Source organism: Macrotis lagotis, chromosome X (assembly GCF_037893015.1).
Source record: "Macrotis lagotis isolate mMagLag1 chromosome X, bilby.v1.9.chrom.fasta, whole genome shotgun sequence".
NCBI classification, from domain to species: Eukaryota; Metazoa; Chordata; class Mammalia; order Peramelemorphia; family Peramelidae; genus Macrotis; species Macrotis lagotis.
This window is the reverse complement of record NC_133666.1, coordinates 543113143-543133715: the sequence shown is the minus strand read 5'-3', so window position 1 is coordinate 543133715 and position 20573 is coordinate 543113143. Positions and strand designations below refer to the sequence as shown.

The 20573-nt window shown below is 35.1% G+C and overlaps 1 protein-coding gene across 4 annotated transcripts; it reads left to right on the top strand.

The window, feature by feature from the left end:
• Positions 1–1990: 1990 nt before the first annotated feature.
• CXH8orf88 (chromosome X C8orf88 homolog) lies at positions 1991–20213 on the top strand. 4 transcript variants are annotated; one of them, XM_074199989.1, is made up of 6 exons: positions 1991–2124; positions 9268–9366; positions 11573–11646; positions 13650–13725; positions 15673–15779; positions 19795–20213. In XM_074199989.1, the coding sequence occupies exons 2-6, from the start codon at positions 9294–9296 to the stop codon at positions 19816–19818; spliced, it is 354 nt and encodes a 117-aa protein (XP_074056090.1). In that variant the 5' UTR covers positions 1991–2124; positions 9268–9293; the 3' UTR covers positions 19819–20213. The 4 variants fall into 4 exon arrangements, with proteins under 4 accessions (XP_074056090.1, XP_074056087.1, XP_074056089.1 ...); XM_074199986.1 differs by having other exon boundaries at positions 2017–2124; positions 13647–13725; XM_074199988.1 differs by lacking the exon at positions 1991–2124 and adding an exon at positions 2340–2529 and having other exon boundaries at positions 13647–13725.
• Positions 20214–20573: the final 360 nt, after the last annotated feature.

Below are 20573 nucleotides of genomic sequence, written 5' to 3'. Positions count from 1 at the left end.
AGTGCTTATGTTCCCAGGGTTCCTCGAACAAAAGCTATTTTCCTTTTTAAAAAATATCTTTAATAATTTGATCAGTGTGAAGTGAAATTGACTCAGAGCTCAGAGTTATTTTAATTTATATTTGAGATGTGGAGCATTTTCCCTTTATAATTATTGATAACTTTCATTTCTTTGTGAAGTGCCTGTTAACATATATTTTAATAATTATGTTCTTGGTAATGACTTTTATTCATGTATGTATTTCATATGTGTATTAGATACCTTAATTAGAAAAAATTATTGCAAAGAATTTTCTGTTAGGTATACTTATTTTGTTTATGCAAAGGCTTTTTAATTTTAAGTCATCATAATTGTCCATTTCATCATTTGTGATCACTTTTATTCCTTACTTGGTTCTTCTGTTTTTCTCAGTAAAGCATGATAAGCATTTTCATTTGAGTGTTTGTGTGATGGGGAGAGGATGAGAAGAGAAAATTTATAAAATGTTGTGGTAAGTGAATTGAGTTTCCAGGTTGAGAATACATAATATAAAATTGTGGAGTATTCATTCAATACTGTCACAGGTCTCCTTTTCAGCAGCACATGGGAATAACCAAGGTCTAGGGTTTGTTTGGCAAGGTGTGAGTGGCAATAAGATTGTCAAGAGTATTAAGAAAGTGGAGGAGAGGGGTTGTATATCATGGTAAGGGTGAAGAATAGATTTAAGGAGGCATAGAGAGGAAAAGGAATAATAATTTAGGACAAGTCAAAGACATTTATAAAACAGCAGTGGTTGATAGCAAGTTCAAGAAGGTGACTATACCTATGAAGAGATCAGCTGCAGTTAAGTCACAGGAGTTGAATAAATTGAGAAACTATGAGGTTTTATTTAAGGCTTAAGTCCCCTAGAATATGGATAGGAATTGTAGCCCTCGAGAAAGGAAAGAGAATGAACTAAATCCCTGGATTTAGATACTAAATAAATATTCTAAGTCATTGGCCATTTTCTGCAATAAGGAGCCTCTCCAGTAATACCCTCTTTTTTTTTGGGGGGGGAGGAGAAGTAGGGGTTGTTGACTGATAGTAAAGCTTCTACATCTAGGGGGAGATGATTTTTGTTTCTGTTGACTCGGGATGGATTTTCCTGAGGTTTTTTAATCTAGAGATGCAGCATAATTTAAAGAGGGTTGACTTTGAAGTCTGTCTCAGATATAACGCTGGCTTGTGGGATCCTGAACAAATGTCACAGAACCTCTCAGGCTCCTGACCGTCTTTGTGCAGTTCAGTTGGAGCTGTACATCTTTCTGATGAAACCTCAGGTCTGATTAAAAAGAATCTAGAAAAGTCGTTTGAGACAATGAGTGATCCTAACGGAATCGGTCTCTAAGCATCTCGTCCTGAAACACTCACTGGAACTTGTTTTTTGAGAAAGTCAATTGTTTTGCCTGACTTTCTTTTGAGTTTCAAGAGATTTTTTTTGTCTTTTTTTTTTCCCCAGCGTGTAAGAGTGTTTTTGTGAGTAAGAAATGGAATGAAAAACTGAAAAAATGAGTTTAAAAAAAGTAGTCAAAGCCTCTAGTCTGCGTATAGCTAATCTTCCCCCCTTGTCAGACCTCCCCAAGGAAGGGGACTCGCGGGGAGTCTGAGGGGCACCTGCGAGCCCGGCCGGGCCGCCCCTCCAGGAGCGCCCCCAACGGGAGCCTCTCCCAGGGGAGCCCCGGAGAACGGCCCGGCCCGAGGGGACGGTTTGAGAAGCGCTCGCCCCCGGCCCGCGGCCGCCCCCCCTCCCTCCCCGCCCCCGGCCCGCAGGCGCGCGCCCCCCGCCCGTTTAACGGTTCCCGAAGGGGCGAGCCGCGCCCCGGCCTCCGGGAGGCTCCGCCCCGCCCCGGCCCCGCCCCGGCCCCGCCCCGGCCCCGCCCCAGCCGCGCCCACCCCGCCCCTCCCCCGCCCCGCAGCCCCAGTCGGGATCCCGCTCCCGACCCCGCGGCCGCTCCCGGAGGAGGAGGAGGCAGCGTGAGGAGGGAGGACCGCCGGGGGGCTACGCCGGGGGCTACGCCGGGGGGCTACGCCGGGGCCGCAGGGCCCAGGGCCGGGAAGCCGAGGTGCCGCGCCCGCCCTCGCCCCGAGTCTGTGGATGCTGAGGCGGTAGGTGGCGGGGCCTGGGGAGGTGGGGCAGAGGCTGGAGAGGAGGGGGATGGGAGAGGGCGGTTACAGGCGTCAGGCGGGGCGCCCCCGAACCCGGGGGGCGGAGGAGCAAGCCCTGGGGTGGGGGGCGGGGCGCGCGCGTGGGGCTGTGTGTGTGTGGCTTTGTGTGTGCGTGCATGTGTGTGCCCGTGTGTCTGTGTGTGCGTGTATGCCCCGCCGCGAGTGCGCATTCACTACTCCTCGGCCATCGCTTAAGTGGTGTCTTGTCACGACGGAACCGGGCGGTTTTATTTTCCCTCCCCACGTGTGCTACTTTTTGTTTGGAGCATTGTTTTCCTCCTCTGTGTGGAGTCCGAGATGCCTCGGACCCTCCTCAGAATGGCTTCTAAGGCTTCAAAGTCCCGAGTAGGATTAAAAAGAAAACCGGTTCCCTTTAAATGATTATCAGTGTGTGTGTATGGGTGGGTGCATGTAGATGGTGGGTGTGTATATTTGAAGTTGAGGGACCCCGGGTGAAAAGCCCCTGTAAGAGAAACTGAGAAAAGCTGAAAGAAAAGGGGACTTGTTCCGTAGCAAAACCCCACAAAAGTCAGTTTGGGCTTAATATTAATTTAGAAGAGTGCTTCAAATCCGGCTCCTTAGACTTGGGGCTTTCTTGAACACCCCCCCCCAACCCAAAACTGCTCTCTTCCGGATATCTTGGTATATCTATTTTGCCTACATTTATGAATGTATATGTTGGTTCCCCTTTTAGAATGTAAGCTTCTTGAGGATAGGAACTCTTTCACTTCTTTGTTTCTCCAACAATCTAGTAACAGCGGGTATATAGGAAACACTTGATGTTTTTGCTGTTGCTCAGTGGTTGCCTTTCTTTCTCCAGTTTAGGAGAAATAAGATTCTCCAGAAATAAATTTCTCTAGTTAAGGAAACGGAGATCACATTTGAACTCGGATCTTCCTTAAGTCAGACCCAGTGCTCTATCCACTATGCCCCTTATTTTGCCCTGGTCTGTTTAATTAGTAGTATTTTGATAAGATTGTGTTCCCAGTTTTCCCTCCCCTTTAAGAATTTTTGTTTTTGTATCACTCCCCCCCCCCCCCCCCCGAAAATGAAACTATCTGAATTTGTGAACATTAGTGTCTGGACTAAAGGAAGACGGATAGAGTAGTAATATGGGATTCCATCATCTGGGACCCCATATGGAGCTTTTTGCTTAGACTTACTCCTTCCTTTCTGTTTTCCTCTTATTTCAGATGAGGAATGGAACACACACTAAGTACCTAAGTGCCTTTTAAGTCACATTGTGCTAGATGTAGGTGTACAAACCCAAAATGCTTTTGCTCCACTTTTCATATTCTCTCATGAAATGTGGTACTAATTTTCAAGAATTCTTAATTTTCCAAATGTGGTGTACCAAGGTTTTAGAGTTTGAGTATCCCATTTCTCTCATTTCTCAAATATTTCTCCGCTTTCCTGAGAGCACAAAGGATTATGACTTATTTGATATGGAAATTCAATTTAAGACGGTGTTTCTAGGTACCTGATTTTGGTTATTAAAACTGTATATAAATAAATGTGCTTTTTCTGAAATTCCATGCTTTCTTTCAAAGAGAACTTTGGGAAAACAAAAGCAGTTCACTAACGTATTTAATACAATTCAAAAAGTTAATTTCTGAAAAGGCATGGCTTGATTGCAGTAGAACAGTCTAGGCACACTCCAATTGTGCTCCTCTTGATTTTTCATCTACAAATATGACTGTCTTCATATTTTTGAATTAATCATTGAGTAGGTAGGTAGTTACCAAATGTCAGGCACACTTGATCCATGATTTTTAACTTATCCTTTTAATTCTTTCTTTTTTTGATTCTTCAGAAATGAAAGTGTTAGATGTCAGTAGTGTCTTTGCTGCAACATTATGTAATGGCTAGTGTTTTTGGCTTACCTCAAATTAATGTATGTGTGTTTTTGTAGTTTTGACTTTCTACTAGTTGGGGAAGACAGTAGAGAATTCCAGATTATTATTTATAAAACATGTAAAATTTTACTGATAAAACATTAGGAATAATCTAGGTAAATCTCATTTTTTTTTTAAATGGGGAAACTCACGTCTACAGAATTTGTTCTAAGTCACTTGTTCATGGTCTTTATAGTTAATAGTAGAGCGGAAACTGGAAAATAGGTCTTACTCTCAGGCCAGTGTCCCTTCTATAACATGATGATACTTAAAACACAATTTTTAATACATTTGTAGCAACAATACTTATAGGTTTCTATTGAATTCATGACTAGCTGGATCAAAATGATGTTTAAAGCTCTAAATTTTATCAGGAAAATTGTAAATGCTAAAACTTGTAAACATTAACATTTTGGTAGTCTTACCATTTGCTGCCAAATGTTGTATGTAGGATTCTGTTTCCCTTGCAACTGTTGACATCACAAATGCCTGCTCTAGGTAATACCAACTGTTTTGAGGAAAACTTTTTCAGTTCTGCATTCAAGATTTGTCCATTGAGTGAATGAGGAACTGAGATTTATGTAGCATCTGATTTTATTTTAATATAGACTTTATTAACTTGGTAATTAAGCTTTAGAAGATTTAACTGTGAATTACAGATTTTGTAGTACATGAAAGTTTTTAGATAATATAATATAGCATATTCTACATTGTTTTATATGAAATCTTTTGTTTTAGCATCAATAGGAGGCTTCCTTTTATTATAGTAACATCTTGTACATATACTATTCATACAGTTTTACTAACGTGTAGGCAACATAGATAGAAAAAAATTGCTAGATAATATACTTTTTATCAGCTCTGTCAAAATGTTTATGAAAGCATAAAATGAGAGTAAAGCACTAGGTATTAGTGATTCTTGGACCTTGTTTTAAAAACTTTATGTTTAGGTTTGTTTAAATTTTGAATTGTGTCTAAAATGTAATATCAGAAAATATCAATATAAGTAAATGTATCCTTTAGCAATTGACTAATAAACAATTCTGTACATTTTCTTCTTTACAATATTAAACATTAATTAAGTAAACAAATTATTGCACTTTTGGAATAATGCTTCTTTTATCACAAACTAGTAAGAGAAACTGTCAGTTTTTTTTAACTTGTAAAATTTATACATTTCTAAAATGGAGATTTTGGTCTTAATTGTAACTATTGATATCTATCTTCAAATTCCTTGCATAATAACTCACATTTATAGAATGTTTTAAGGCTCTCAAGGTACTTTCTTTTTCATCTCCTATGAGGTATGTAATAGAAACAATGTACTCCTTTTTTGACTAAAGTTGAGAGAATAAGTATGGGAGCCAGAGTGCCTCACTTTATTCCAAATCTTGCACTATTTCACTCTGTGGGACACTTCTGTGCCCCAGAACTTTCTTAAGCTTTAGTTTCAGAATGTTGTGGAGTTGGTTTCCTCACTTGGAATTCACTATTACCAATAACTTCACAAGTCTGGACACAAAAATAGGAACAAGAACAAAACCGTAACTGCCCCCCCCCCCCCCAGGAAAAAACCCCAAGCCCCTAAAGATTTCATGGCATTACTTTGTGAAGTAAATAAGTCAGACATCGTTTGTATTCTCTTCTTTATCTTTTCTTCCATTTTTCCTCAAATAAAGTGATTTTCATTTTATCTTACTTGGTATTTTATTTATACCTGTCCCTTCTCTCCTCCTGCCCCTCAAAAAAAAGAAAATTTTTTTTGATTGGGGTGTAACTACAGTACACTTGTACCTGATTTATACATGATTTGCCAAATTCTTAAGGCTTTCTGTATGAAGAGAAAGGGATTATAGGTGTTTGTGTTTGTTTAATGTGTTTCTTTGTGTTGACACTTAAAGGGATCCATGATTTAGTTATTATGGATACTTAATCCAACAATGTGGATCACACAACCTCACTCTCTTACTTAATCTTTCTAAACTGCTTGTGTTGGAAAGAAAATCTCATTGGTTATCAATATTTTGCTAATGAGTGTTTTGACTCCACCAGCATTGCCTTAAAGAACCTAAGGCCATCTCCATGCTACAAAGAGGCATCAGAGTTGGACTTTTTTGTAGACATTGTATTAATAATAGACTTATAAGATAACATATATTTGAAAAACATGTGTTTTGCTTGATACAACATAAGCTTCTGGAGATTAAGGACTATTTCATTTTTGTCTTTACATATCCCTAGTGCCTAGCACAATCAATGCCTGGCTCATAGCAGATGCTTAATAGATACTTGTTGATTGATTGAAAAGGTAATATTCTCATATCCCTAGTGCCTAGCACAATCAATGCCTGGCTCATAGCAGATGCTTAATAGATACTTCTTGATTGATTGAAAAGGTAACATTCTCTTGCTGAGAAAAGGAATTGAAAACTAAAATTTCTTTTTACCAACTGTTCCTTTCAAGCAATCATTTGTGTTTATCACCCACATTTCTTTCCTTCTGGTCACAGAAGAAGTTTGCTTTTTCATCACTAATGCTAATATTCTTCTTTGCTCTTGATTTTCTCTTCCCACCCCTATATTTTCCTTTTGCACATCTTGGCATCATCCTATCTAATCCCCCCAATCCCTAATCCCCCCTCAATTTAAAACAAAACTGTTTGTTTACCCCTTTGCTCTTTCCAACTATGAGGTATTTTCTTTTCTTCTAAGACTGATAACATTTTTCATCATTCATTCTCTCTTTAAATTCTAACATTTTGATTTTTATCTCTATTGCCTTACAAAAGTTGTTTCCCCAAATGTTTCTGTAGTACCCTCATCAAATTCAGTGACTTCATCCCCCAATGCCTAGAGATCATCTCATCTGACTGAATATTTTCTCCCTTTTTTGCACCACAACTCTCTTAATTCTGCTCTTTAAATCATTTAGTCTCTGTCTCCTTTGCTGACTGTCATTTTCCTAATTATTCTTTAAGGGTAGGGGTGTTTTCCAAGGTTATATTCTTGACCCAGTTCCCTTATTTCTTCTGTATTTATTTGTTCTGATCTATATGTAGATGATTTTCAAATCTATATTTGTCTCAACTTCTCATTTGAGATACACATCTGCCAGCTCCAGGATGTCCTACCAGCACTTCAACATCATGGTCCAAAGTGATTTTCATCATTTTTTTCCCTCTTGCTCTTTCCCTTGCCTCCCATTCATTCTTCCTATCAATACATTACTACTCACTTAATAATCTCTAATTTTGCTGTTATCTTCAGGCATCAATTATTACTAAATGTTTCATATATGCCATACACTATGCTCAGTGATAGAGAGAAAAATTTAAAAAAAAAGATAAACCCTGCCTTGAAGAAGCGTTACATTATATTGGAAATGATACAAGATAACAAGTAAATATAAAACAATTCAAAGTGGCTTCTTGGGGGATTTGTCAAGGTAACCAGCAACTGGTAGAAACAAGGTCTTTTAAAGGAAATGACACTTGAACTAAGTCTTGAAGACAGTTAAGAAGCAGTGTTGAGGGAGTCTTCTAGGTATGAAGGATAACTTTTTTACCAAGGCACAGGAAATGGAATATGTTGTATGAACAAACGCAAGTATGTCAGTTTGGTTGAAGTGTGTAGACTATGTGAGAGAAGGCGTAATGTCTAATTAGGTAAAATAAATTGTAACAGAAGCTGACTCCAAATATCAAAGGATTTTTGATTTTATTTTAGTGTGTGTGTATGGGGGAATGAAGTGAGTAAAGGGTATTAGGAAAGTCAGACCTACCCCTTAGGACTTTCAGTTTGGCACTTGTATGCAGGATGAATTGATGAAGAAAAAAACTAGAGGCAGGAAGGCCAGTTAGTAGATGCTAAAAATAGTCATGAAGATCCAGACTTTTTAAGAGTCATTATAGTACAAATGGGTAGATTTAAACATGTATGGATTTAAGAGGATTTGATGATCCAAGTAGAGGGAAGAGTTAAGATGACTTTGTGATTTTTAATTTGAATGATTGAAAGTATAGTTACTGACTTTGCATTGAAGCTATATGCCAGACACCATATTAAGAACTGAAGATAGAAATAGATTAGCAAGAAAATCCTGTCCTCAAGGATTTATATTCTAATAGGGTACGATAACACATTATAAGGGGAGGAGTCAAATTGATGCATCTCTTCTGACTGGTATTCTTGATTTTATTACCTTTTTCAGAATTAAAGTTGGGAAAAGGTATGGGATAGTCATAGTGGCATAGCATTGAGATGGTCAAGGAAAATGGTAGGTCTGAATCTGTAGAAAGATAGGGTAAATTCTCACCAATAAAAAACTTATGGCTGGGGTGGCTAGGTGGCGCAGTAGATAGAGCACTGGCCCTGGAGTCAGGAGTACCTGAGTTCAAATCCGGCCTCAGACACTTAATACTTACCTAGCTGTGTGGCCTTGGGCAAGCCACTTAACTCCATTGCCTTGCAAAAACATAAAAAAAATAAAGCTTATGGCTTCACATCTTTATAGAGACAGGGAATTTAGAAATAGGGGTGGGCTTTCTGGCAAAGATAATGTGTCTTTATTGAGTTTGAGATACCCCTCAGGGGGGTTGCATTTCCTAGCAGTCAAGGTCTTCCATAGTTTGGTGCAATCCTACCTTTCTAGGCTTCTTTCACTTATTTTCCTTTCATCACAATACATGGTTCTGTCCTTTTTGCTCATATTCTCTATGCCTTACTAATCCTGTCTCCTCTCTTTCATTTGTTGAATTCCTCTTCAAGCTTTAAAGTTGAACTTTAAAAACTCCCTTTCTTAGAAATCTTTCCTCTTTCTCTTATGTTGGTAGCAACCTTCTTGGGTTCCAGATAGCATTTTAATTTTCAACTTTGTTTCACTTAATCATGTTATAAATTATAATTGTATTGGTGTCTTACCCTTGCATTAACTCCACTAGGTCAGTGATCATATCCTATCTATACTTGGCTAGTATAGATACTAATAATTACACAAAGCTGTTCACAGAAGGTGCTCAAAATAGTACACTGAATTAATCCATTCTTGAAATTGGTACAGCTTTATTCTTATAGAAGTTTTATGATAATTTTAATTTCTAAAATTCTGTGGACTCAGACAAATGTTATTAATGAGAATTTAATTTTCTTATTTAAAATATACTATATAACTACAATTTTTCTTTTAAAGTATGGAACCTCAAGGTCTTTGTGATAATGGAAACCAAAAAATTGATTGGTAAACCACTTCAACCAGCAAGACCAGTTAGACATCTGTCTTCTCCCCATGGTGAGTAACCCAGTGATGCTAGCTCTAAATATTTTGTCTGTTTTCAATTAATATAGAAAAAACTTAATGCTTCAAAATAACTGCATTGTTACTATGTGAAGGTTAAATGAAAAACTGAAAGATTCCCTAATAAATATTGGAAATATTAAGAAAAATAAACACTACTTAATTGTCTAATGACCCACAATCTGAAAGACCAGCAAGGGTGAGAGGTAAATTAGCATTTGACTAAAATTAACCTTGTGTATTTTTGTTTCAGGTCACATTTTGGCAGATCACTGGCTCCTGCTCAGATAAATACCCCAGCACAAATTGTGCCAATTGACAGTGATCACTGCAGAGTCTTTGTGAAGAATTAAAAAATCCTTTAAAAAATTAGGTATATAAGTGCACTTTCAGAAATTGTTATAAAACAGCACTTAGAGATTCCGTGGTGATTATGATGTTATAACTTTTGTAAAGTTTAGGGCTATATTCTGAGCTGGAACAGGTAATCTGACTTCTGGAAACCTAAACATAGGAAAATAGGTAAGTTTTAAGATCTATTATGCAGAAATGCCCCTTTTAATCTTCTACATGCAGAACTGTTTTTTAATCTTTTACACTCAAAACCATTAGACCACAAAGCTAACTTTTTTGGTTGATTCCTTAGGAAAATTCTGACTTTTTTGGGGGGACCAATCTAAAGTGGAAATCTTTTTCAACACTTCATGTATAATTGTCCTGTTGCACTACTGATAACTCTTCATATTTAACATCCTCATTTATGAAATTTTGCATTTCAATAATTTGTGGATATGAGATTTTACTTTGATACCTTTACCTTGATAGTTCACTTAAAGCAGTGGTATTTAATCTTTTTGTGTGTCAGAGAACTTTTGGCAATCTGGAACCGTGTGGACCCATTTTGAATGCAAAAAATAGGATTACAAAGAAAATAAAGTATATTGAAATATAGTTGTCAAAAAAAATTTTTAAAGACAAGTTTCAGCACCTTAAGTTAACAAACTTTGATTTAGGGAAATTTCAACCCTCAAATCATACTCTATGAGTCTCTTTTCCATATTTAGGATTAACATTGATTTTTGAGGGATCATTGGATCATAGAGCTAGAAATGTAAGCTTAGCAACTATCAAGTCCAGACCTTTAATATATAGGTGATAAAGTTGAGATTCAGAGAGGGTAAGTGACTTGCCTACAGTTCCAGAGTGTGTATATATAGCCAGTGGGTGTTGAATCCAGATTTGAACCTGGGTATGTTGATTACAAATCTAGTGTTTTATGCACTAAACTATGTTGCCTCTTGATTTCATTTCACTTTTCCTATTACTATACTTCAAGTTAAAGAAAACTTTTTTTTAACCTTCTTTTTTTGCTACATTTTCTACCAGGCTAGGTGCTGGAATGACTGACTGACTGGATGAAAATAATTGCATTGTTGTATTAAATCTCAAATAATCTGCTCAATGTGGAAAATCTTTTTACAAACCTATTTCCATTTGATTTCCTATTTGAAGAATACAATCATTTATTTTCATTCCACATCAAACTCGTATGTCTTCAGGGATTAATTATATGATTCTTAAAGGGAAAATTCATTGAAAAGAGTAAGTATACTAGTTAAAGATTTCTGTCTACTGCAGACAACTATTACCATTTTTTTCAGCTGTTAATATTAAACCCACAAAATAATAATTGAACATAGAAAATAAGAATAAAAAAATTGATATTGTATAATGTCAGTATGCATGAGAAAAAAATCACTTAACATGGTAACTGAAATGCAAGTACCAAATGTAAAAGGGCTTCAATATGACAGCAATTTAATATAGAATTATAAGATTCATAGACATATCCTTCCTTCAGTTCTTTTTCCTACTTTTGGACAATATTTCTATTTTGCATATATTAAAATATATCTTGTTTTTAAAAACTCTCAAAGAAGGAGATTTCTTAAACATTAGATAACTGAAATGTATAAATATATTGAGTGTTAGAAAATATTTTCTTGTAGCTAATATAAATTCCTTATTTATTCTCTTCCTAGGGAAGATGGACTCAGCTAGCTACTCTTCTTTCTCTAACCATCCAAGGAATCCAAGGGGCATTTATTTAAAAAAGACAGTTTTCTCATTAAGTTTATAGCTTTTCCTTAGTTATATTTCTTTTTTACCTCTTAATAAAGGTAATTTCTTGTCCCAACAGGAGCAGCATTTCCCTTTAATTTTCAAAATGAAAGTCCATGCAGCACTCAGTGTTTACAAAGTGGAGTTGGCAGGGTAAGTTTTTCAAGTATTTAGAGAATAAATCATTGAAATGAAATGAAGTGATTAAAGACATTTATGGGCTAAATAGTCCAGGATAATAATTTTCATGTTGTTGAGTAATAGTAAACAATTAGTCATTTCACCTACTGCTTGGTGTCCTTTCACAGTTGAAGTTGAAAATATTGATCTATTAGCATTGATTAATTTATACTAATCTACCATGCTTCTCTGACTAGTGCCTCTTAATTTCCCTCAGTAGGAGTAAAATACAAATGATAAAAAAGTGTAAAACAGAAATTCTGTAATTGAAGTACCCAGAAAGTGCTTGGGAAATTTTTAAGAGAAAAGGCTCACATTCTGTCCCTCTAATTTGCAGACATAGGACTCTTTGAATGTAGAAATTTTGCAAAAAATATCAGACCTGATATACTCATTAGTTTCGCTGAACTACTTTTTGAAAATTAATTTTTGTTTTAAAAGGGATAGTTTCTGGGTCTGTAATTTATTAAGTATCCATCCACTATGTGTCAGGTGAGATACATGAATTTAGAGACTCTATCCCAAATGTTCACATGGACTATTTGTAACCCACTTATAGTAGAGCATTCCCAATTCATATTGGCTCAATCAGCCACAGTTGAATTCACTGTAACTTCTCTAATAAAGTGATGTTGTTTTAGTCATCTTTGAGAATGAAGGATAAGAGCCATGTGTCAGGTGCTGTGCTAGTAACCACAAGAAATACCAAAAAAAAACCCCCAAAGAGTCCCTGCTCTGAAGAGCTCACAATCTAATATGGGAGACAGTTTGAAAGCAATGTTCAAAAAAGATAAATGCAGATTGATTTGGATATAATCAATCAAGGGAAGCCCCTAAAATTAGTGGAGATCATGAAAGACTTCTTGTAAAAGATGGGATTTTAATTTTACTTGTAGCTTTGAAGCAGAGAGTCCAGTAGCTACAGATGAAGAGGGAGATTTTTCCACACATAGGAAAAATCAGTGAAAAAATGCCTGAAATAATGGAGAATGGAGTGTCTTGTTTGAAGAACATCAAAGAGGCCTGTGTCATGGTGTTGCAAAGTATATGGTGTAAGAAAATTGCTAAGGAAGGAGGAGACCAGATTGTAAGGGACTTTAGTTGCCAAAAAGAGGATTTTTTCATATTTGATCCTAGAGGTGATAAGAAGCCACTGGAGTTAATAGGGAACTGAAATGGTCATATGGTCAGATTTCAGTTTTAGGAAGTTCACTTTGAAAAGCAAGTTAAAGGAGGGGCAGCTAGGTGGTGTAGTGGATAAAACACTGGCCCTGGAGTCAGGAGTACCTGGGTTCAAATCTGGTCTCAGACACTTAATAATTACCTAGCTGTGTGGCCTTGGGCAAGCCACATAACCCCATTTGCCTTGCAAAAACCTAAAAAAAAGGCAAGTTAAAGGATAAGCTAGAATGGGAAGAAACTTGAGGAAGAAAGACTATTTTAATATCCTAGGAATAGGATGATGTTGTGTCAGCAGCATTAGAGTGGTGAAAGAGGGGTATTTATTTACAAGATACTATCAAGATAGAATCAACAGGACTTTTCAAGAGATTGGATATGCATGGGGAGAGAGTGAGAAGTCAAAAAAATGACACCTAAGTCATAAACCTGGGAAACAGGAGGATGGTAGGAGATATAGTCCTTGAAAGTGCTATAGAAATTCAGAAGTAGAGACTGTTTGGGAAGGAAAGCATAATAAATCCAGGAGGTCTGTTTATAACCAATTTGAGATGTCTAAGAAGCAGAGGCACATCGGATAAGTAGATCCTGATCATCAACATAGAGGTGATAATTAAACCCCTAGTAGGTGTTGAGATCAAATGAAATAGTACATAGTTTAGTTTACTTATTATTTAAGCTGAAATCTATGCTTTGACATTTTAGATTATTAGAATAAGTAATTTTTAATCAAGTGGAGATATATGAAATATTTAAAAATTGGGGATTTAAAAATATATTTTATTCCTGTTTAGCAGTGTAAGAGTAATGGAATGCAAACCTTCACTCAAGGTCTTAGCCAACCTCAGCAGCATCAATCTCCAGTCAAAAAAGGTAAACCTATCCCCAGATCTCCAACTAAAGGTAGTAGTTTTGATGTTAAGCTATATCTAGGTCAATATATAGTTGTTGACTGATGAAATTAAAATTTGGCTAAAAACTTTTTGTACTCTATGTAACTTGCCTCTAGATTTTCTTATTGTTGGAAATAGGTTTTCTACCATTCTTCTATGTAGTTCAAGAAAACACAGTATTTTGGAAACTTGAACTTCAAGATTGCCAGTTGTCCAGAGACTATCAGGGAAAAGTATTATGGTTATGTTGTTTCTGGAGGTAAAATCTTAACATGTTTGATAAGATTGTAGTGATTGATTGATTTGAATATGTGGAGGAACTGGTTTTGAAGATTAACTTTGTTTCTAATTTTGGTGTTTTTTTCTGTGTTGTGTACATTTTTTAAACACAATAAATTCATTAATTCATACTTCATTAATTCAGAATTTGTAAAGATTTGTCCATGAGTAGGTTATTTATCTTATACTATCTGTGAAGGAAAAATTTGCTAAAAAAGAGTAATTATAAAGTTATAATGGCATGTTTATATGGCATGTTTAAATTACTTAAGAAAACATGCTACCTCAGCATGCTATGTGCAAATAATGCTGCTTCTAATTACTATTAATTGTTATATAGTAATTAAAGATGAAACATTTATACACTGACATTTTTTGTCTATCATCTAAGTGCATGATACTGCATTACTGTGCATAGGCTGAACATACTAAAACATTTAACTTCATTTACTTTCTGAAAAAAATGAACAACAGTGAAATTTTATTGTTGTTTTTTGAAATATTGTCCCCCCACTATGTAGATTCTCCTTGAATCCCAGGATAGGTAGTTCCAAGGACAACAGGAAAGCAAACAAACAAATAAAGGCAAGAAAATGTATTGTCTTGAGATTAGATGTATTCTACTGATAGAATTATTTTTTAGATAGAGTTAGCTGCATTAAGTAGAACTGGAACCAATCAAGAAAAATTAAACATTAATGTTGTTAATTTAAATCATATATATTTCTTTGAATGAGAAAATAATAATAAAATTATTATTAAAAGTCAACAATAAGAGATGAGGCCAAGAAAATAACAAAAAAGAGCAATATAGTATGTTAGAATTTTGAATAGGTGATGCACAGTGGTTGATTTTTGACAAGTTATGTGGTTGATTGAAGGTTGAACTAGCTTCTCTTCTTAGCTCTTATTCACTATGACTTTAGATAATCCGTTTTTCATCTACAAATTTGTGTATTAATGGGATTTATATGAAGATCACTTGAAGTAAACTATTAAGTTGCTGTATCATTTTGAGGTGGTTTTATTATATTCATTTAGCTATAGAATAGATTACTATAGGTATGACTTCCTTTAATTTTGAATTTTTTGAAGATAAAAAATAGTAATATGAGTTTGAAGTAATTAGCTATTTGCTCTTCCACTATAACCAAAGGGCTAATGTTTTCCAAGTATATTTCATTTACTCTAATATTTTGAAAATTGAAATATTCATGTCAAAGTCATATTTAAGCAAAACCTGTAGCACTGTAACACAGAGGAATGCTTTATATCTATTTGCACTCTCCCTCCAACAGACTACTACTATTTCCTGGGCTGTATGGCTTCTGGCTTCATCCACAGGAGGAAGGGATAAGTAAAGGGAGTTTATCTAGCTGAGGAAATATTAACTTGTTTTATTTTGGTTTTGGTTTTTTTCCCCAAGGCAACAGAGTTAAGTGACTTGCCCAGGGTCACACAGCTATGTAATTATTAAGTGTCTGAGACTGGATTTTAACTCAGGTTCTATTGACTCCAGGGCCTGTGCTCTTATTCACTGTTACCTAGCTGCCCCTAACTTTAACTTTTTTCTCCAAAAATAGTCTTCAAAATTATTTAATAGAAAATTTTACTTAATCAAATTCTAATTGATGTTTAATGTACACAGAGAGAATTAAATATAGCAGAGATTTCCTATTGAAACTTTCAAGTGTTTCCATCTGTAGAAAGAAACCAGACTTTCTGCCTGATCATCCCATTGTACTCCAGAAGCCAGTAAGTATTTTTTTTTTTGTCAATTCAATTCAACAAGTATAGTTTGGAATGCCTGTTGAGTTTTTTCATTCTTTGTAATTTGATACATCTCTCCAAGTCTAGGCCAATGTGAAAATTTCATGGTTAACAAATAAATTGATACTTTGTCCATCTAAGACTTTCTCTTAATATTTTTTAAGGTATGGTAGTGAGCAGGGGGTTTTAGTCCAAAGTCCATAAATTTAGTATTTTGATAATTATATTTTAATATAGGATTCTTTATTAATCTTAATCTATTTTACGCCTATAAAACATTATTATGAAAAGGAACTAAAAAGTTTCATGAGACTGCCAAAGGAGTCAGTGACACAAAAAAGAATTCCTGGTGTAGTGGATTCCAACATGGAGTCAGAAACTTGGGTTTGAATCTTGGTTTGTACACCAGTACAAGTGACCTTGGGTGGTAAAACTTCAGGTTTTGTATTTCCAAAAAAATAATGTATAGAACACAGAAATTTGTAATTACAAATGATAACCACTACCTTACAGGGTGGTTTGAGGCCCAAATGAGATCAAAGGCATTTACATATTTTTTCTTCTCTAGTCTACTCATCACTGATTCCTTCTGCTGTCATTATGTAGTTTTTCACATGACATCTAGGTAATAGATATAATTTTACATATTATGGGAAACAATAATTTCTTTCCCTTATTTTATAGGATCTAGATCTTTGAGATATCATCTAGTAAAACTCATACCTGAATAATAATCACATTTATAAAATGTCTAATACCTTCACTTGAAGATTTTTCAGCAATGGAGAACATAGATCAAAAGACAAATCATTCTAATTTTGGACAGTTATAATAATGAATTTTTTTTCCACCTTACTAAATGTTACCTAAGTAAACCAGTCCTAAAATATTTTGCATGACATCCCTTAAAAGGACAACTGGCATATTCTTACTAAACCTCAAGTTGAGACTAAGTATTACCAGTTCTTCCAATTAGTTCTAGTTTATTGCACTATTTGCTCCACCTTATATGCTTACCTCATCATTTTCACTTAGTGAAATCTCACTTGTACTTTAGGGCCCAGTTCAGGTTTTACTGCCTCCTTGTATCAATTGTAATCTCTCCCTTTTCTGCACTTCTATAACACTTGCTTTTTGGATTCTTTTCAAATACTGCTTTTGTATTACAAGCTGTAACCATGGTTGGTTTAACCTTATGTGAGTATAATTACTTGAGAGTAGAGATTGTAATATGTTTTATGCCCTCTGCCATAGTACTTAGTACAGTTTCAGGCACATAAAAGGCTCACAGATATTTTGAATTATACTTCGGAATTTAGTGAATTCCTTGTTCAACTAAGGTCCAGTTGAAAAGGATGTATTCAAGCAATAACATAAGAACGTAAGGATAATTAAGGAAGTACATGGATAAGGCTAAGTTAATACCCATTTTCAACTTTCCTTTTTATCAAAAGGCATTTGAAAGTGGTATGAAGTTACTATTGCATAAGTAATATCAGTGTTTAAGGCCTTTAATGTATTATGCTTATGTGGAATTTTTATTATCAAATTCCAAAGTGTTTTCATTTTCTTTTCCATTAGCAAATTTGTTTCTGACCAATGTATATTTGTTTTTGAATTCTTAATCATAGGGTAATAGTAGGTCATTAATACTAGGTTTTAAATTGAGTTAAAACTAGAGGAGAGTGGTCAACTGACCTTTTCATACAAAGGGACAATTGATATGGAGAAAGTCTTCATAGATCACGTTTTTCAAATATACCTTAAATATTTGCAAATATACCCTAAATATATGTAAAATATTCAGTTTGAAAAATACAGTAGAACCTAAACCAAATCCTTTTATATTATAAATATAACTATATTGAACTCGTTGGCACTTGAATTTTTGTGTCTCTAATTCAAATTCCTTTCCAGGAACCGTAAGTCTTAAGATGTATGCAATGTTTGAAGCATTCAAACTGTTGTTTGGAGGAATGACTACTAGTTTTACTTTGTAAAAGAAGGCAGATTTGTTGACCACAAGTTGTAGAGAAGCAGATTCCAGCTGAATAGAGGTATCCAAAAGCAGAATAGTTTGTTTGCAGAGGGAGTCTTGCATTATCATAAGTCTTTAAGAAGTGGAATCTTAGGTGATCACTGGGATATTTTAGACTGTATTCTCCATAACCTTTGAGACCCCTTTAAAGCAGGTGTGTGTGTGTGTGTGTGTGTGTGTGTGTGTGTGTGTATGTATGCATATGTGTCCTGAGTCACAGTCATTAGATTGTGAAGGCTTTGAGAGCAGGATTGGTATTCCCAGAACTTAGCACAATATTTTGTAATAGTAGCCACTTAATAACTCCTAGTTGACTGAGGCACATTCTGCACATAAGTATTTATGGATTAAATGACCAAAATGGCATACCTAAGACCTGGATAGTGTTTTCAGAATATGTAATGGTAAAAATTTAAAGGAAATTTCTCTTGGTTTAGTTCTGTCAGCACTGGAATTGGAAGAGATCTTGGAAAATGAGTAGTTCAACTTGAACAGAAATCCTTCCACATTATTTCCAGAAGTGTTTCCCATCCTCTAAACAATAAGGGAGACTCCAACATTCCATGGTGGTCGTCGTCTTTTGAGAACTTTATGGAAGTTTTTTCTTACATTCAACCTAACACTTTCTCTCTGTAACTTCTACCCATTTTTCCTATCTTTTCTTTCTGGTCTTAGAATAAAAAAATGTCTCTTTTCCATGTGACAGCTCTTCAAATACTTACAGACAGCTATAGTCCCAATACCAAGTCTCCTTCAGGATAAATATCCTTATTTCCTTCAGTAAATCTTTGTTTTGTTATCTAAAGATCTTAATCCAGTTCCTCTTCTATAGCTCCAGGTCATCAATCAAAAGACTTGTTAAAATTTAATCCATAACTGTACATAGTATTTTGCATTTGTCTGAACATTGCAGAGTATGGTAGAACTATCCCTTTCTGAATGTTACCCAAAATACTGTAATAAGGGTTTGAAAAATCAACTGAAATTCTGGAACAAATGAATAAGCAAGCATCCCTCATCATCTGTGTGAGGTATTTGAGACTATTGTAACCTTTGAGCCAGAAAGCAAGCTTGACTTCTGAAGGACAAATATAGTCTATGAGACAAACTGAGAAGGAGTGAGGTTTTCAAAAATTTAATAGCAACAATGTAACCCAAATGATTTAAATGAATAAGTTATCACCTAAGCTAATTATCTAACTTGCTTGTCCCCTCTTGTCTATATTTCAATCACCTTCAGTCTCCTTTTTAAATGCTAATGTAAAAACAAAATTATAAAACATTAGTATTTCTAATAGGAGAAAACCCTTCTCTGGATTAATCTTGCCTCACTTCTTATTAATCAAACATTTTTAGGAGACCCCTCATTAAATCTTTCTCACTCTACTTCAGATCTTCCTCACTTCTCGCTTGGACTATTAGTTAACTTCTCAATCCCTACTTCAATTCTCCCCATCTCCAATCCATCCTTTACACAGCTGCAAAATGATTTTCCAAAAGTACAAATCTGATAGTTGATGTTGCCCTAGTGGTTACTATGGCTTCCCAGGATCAAACAGAAATTCTTTCATTTGACCTTCAAAACCCTTTACAACCTAGCACCATTCCATTTTTCTGGGAATAGTATAGGGCATACTTGATATCAAGTATAATAATGCTATATGCTTCAGGCAAATCGACCTTTTAACTCTTCTTTACACAAGATATAAACATTTTAATGATTAGAACTGGTCTTACATATATACAAATATTTTATAGTTTAATGTGCTAATGACATAGAAAAGCTACATTCCTTAACTGTTTTCAGAGCAACATTTTGCCCTATAACAAAAAAACATTTTTAATAGGTTGGTTTATGATCAATTTACTTATGAGGCACTAAATTAAAAATATTGATTTTGATATACAAATTAAAACATGAATATAGGTTTTATTTATTGAGAACTTTCTTTTGTATTACAGGAAAACAACCAAAGTTTTAAGTAGCATTTATAAGAACAGATGATTTTGAAGATAAAGAATCGTTCATTTTATATTTTGGACAACTAAAAATGAAGTGGATCTAGTAACAATAACTGCGATGGACCGTGACAATCCAATTTATTTTTCATTTCAATGGTTGACTATATGGTTTTCCCTAAAATGAGTAAGAAATATTTTAAACTATAAAGAACTTTCTAATCAGCTTTAGCTTTTGCAGGCAAGCAACTGCATAATTTGGGAAATAACACTGGAAAGTAGTAATTGACTTAGTTTTGTGGGAAGACCCGGTATTTATAATTTGCACGTTACTTGCAATTTTTTTTTGTTTTTCATCATTTGTAATAATGGAATGGAAATGCAAGCTGTAACGATTCTCAAATATAAAATATTTGCTACTATATTATGTATATAGTACATAATCTTTTGTTGCCTTTAAAGTTGCTTTTATTCTTGTTTCCAATAATTTTATACCAACACTTGAAAAGATCTTTTGTAATCTCCTCAAAGCCTTAATTGAGTGAATTTAATGGTATGGTTCTCAAAGACAAAGAGAATTCCATTTCTGACCAATTGGTCTTTAGGTTGTTGGACAATAAACATTATCTTGTCAGTCCTAAAATTATTAGCAGAGACAGAGTAATTGGAAGTTATATTAGTGATAATACCAAATGGAACTATGGAGCTGAAAAAAATGCTGCTTATGTTATAGATCAGATTATATGAAAAGTAAGTCAGAGTTTTTATAAACAGTACTATTA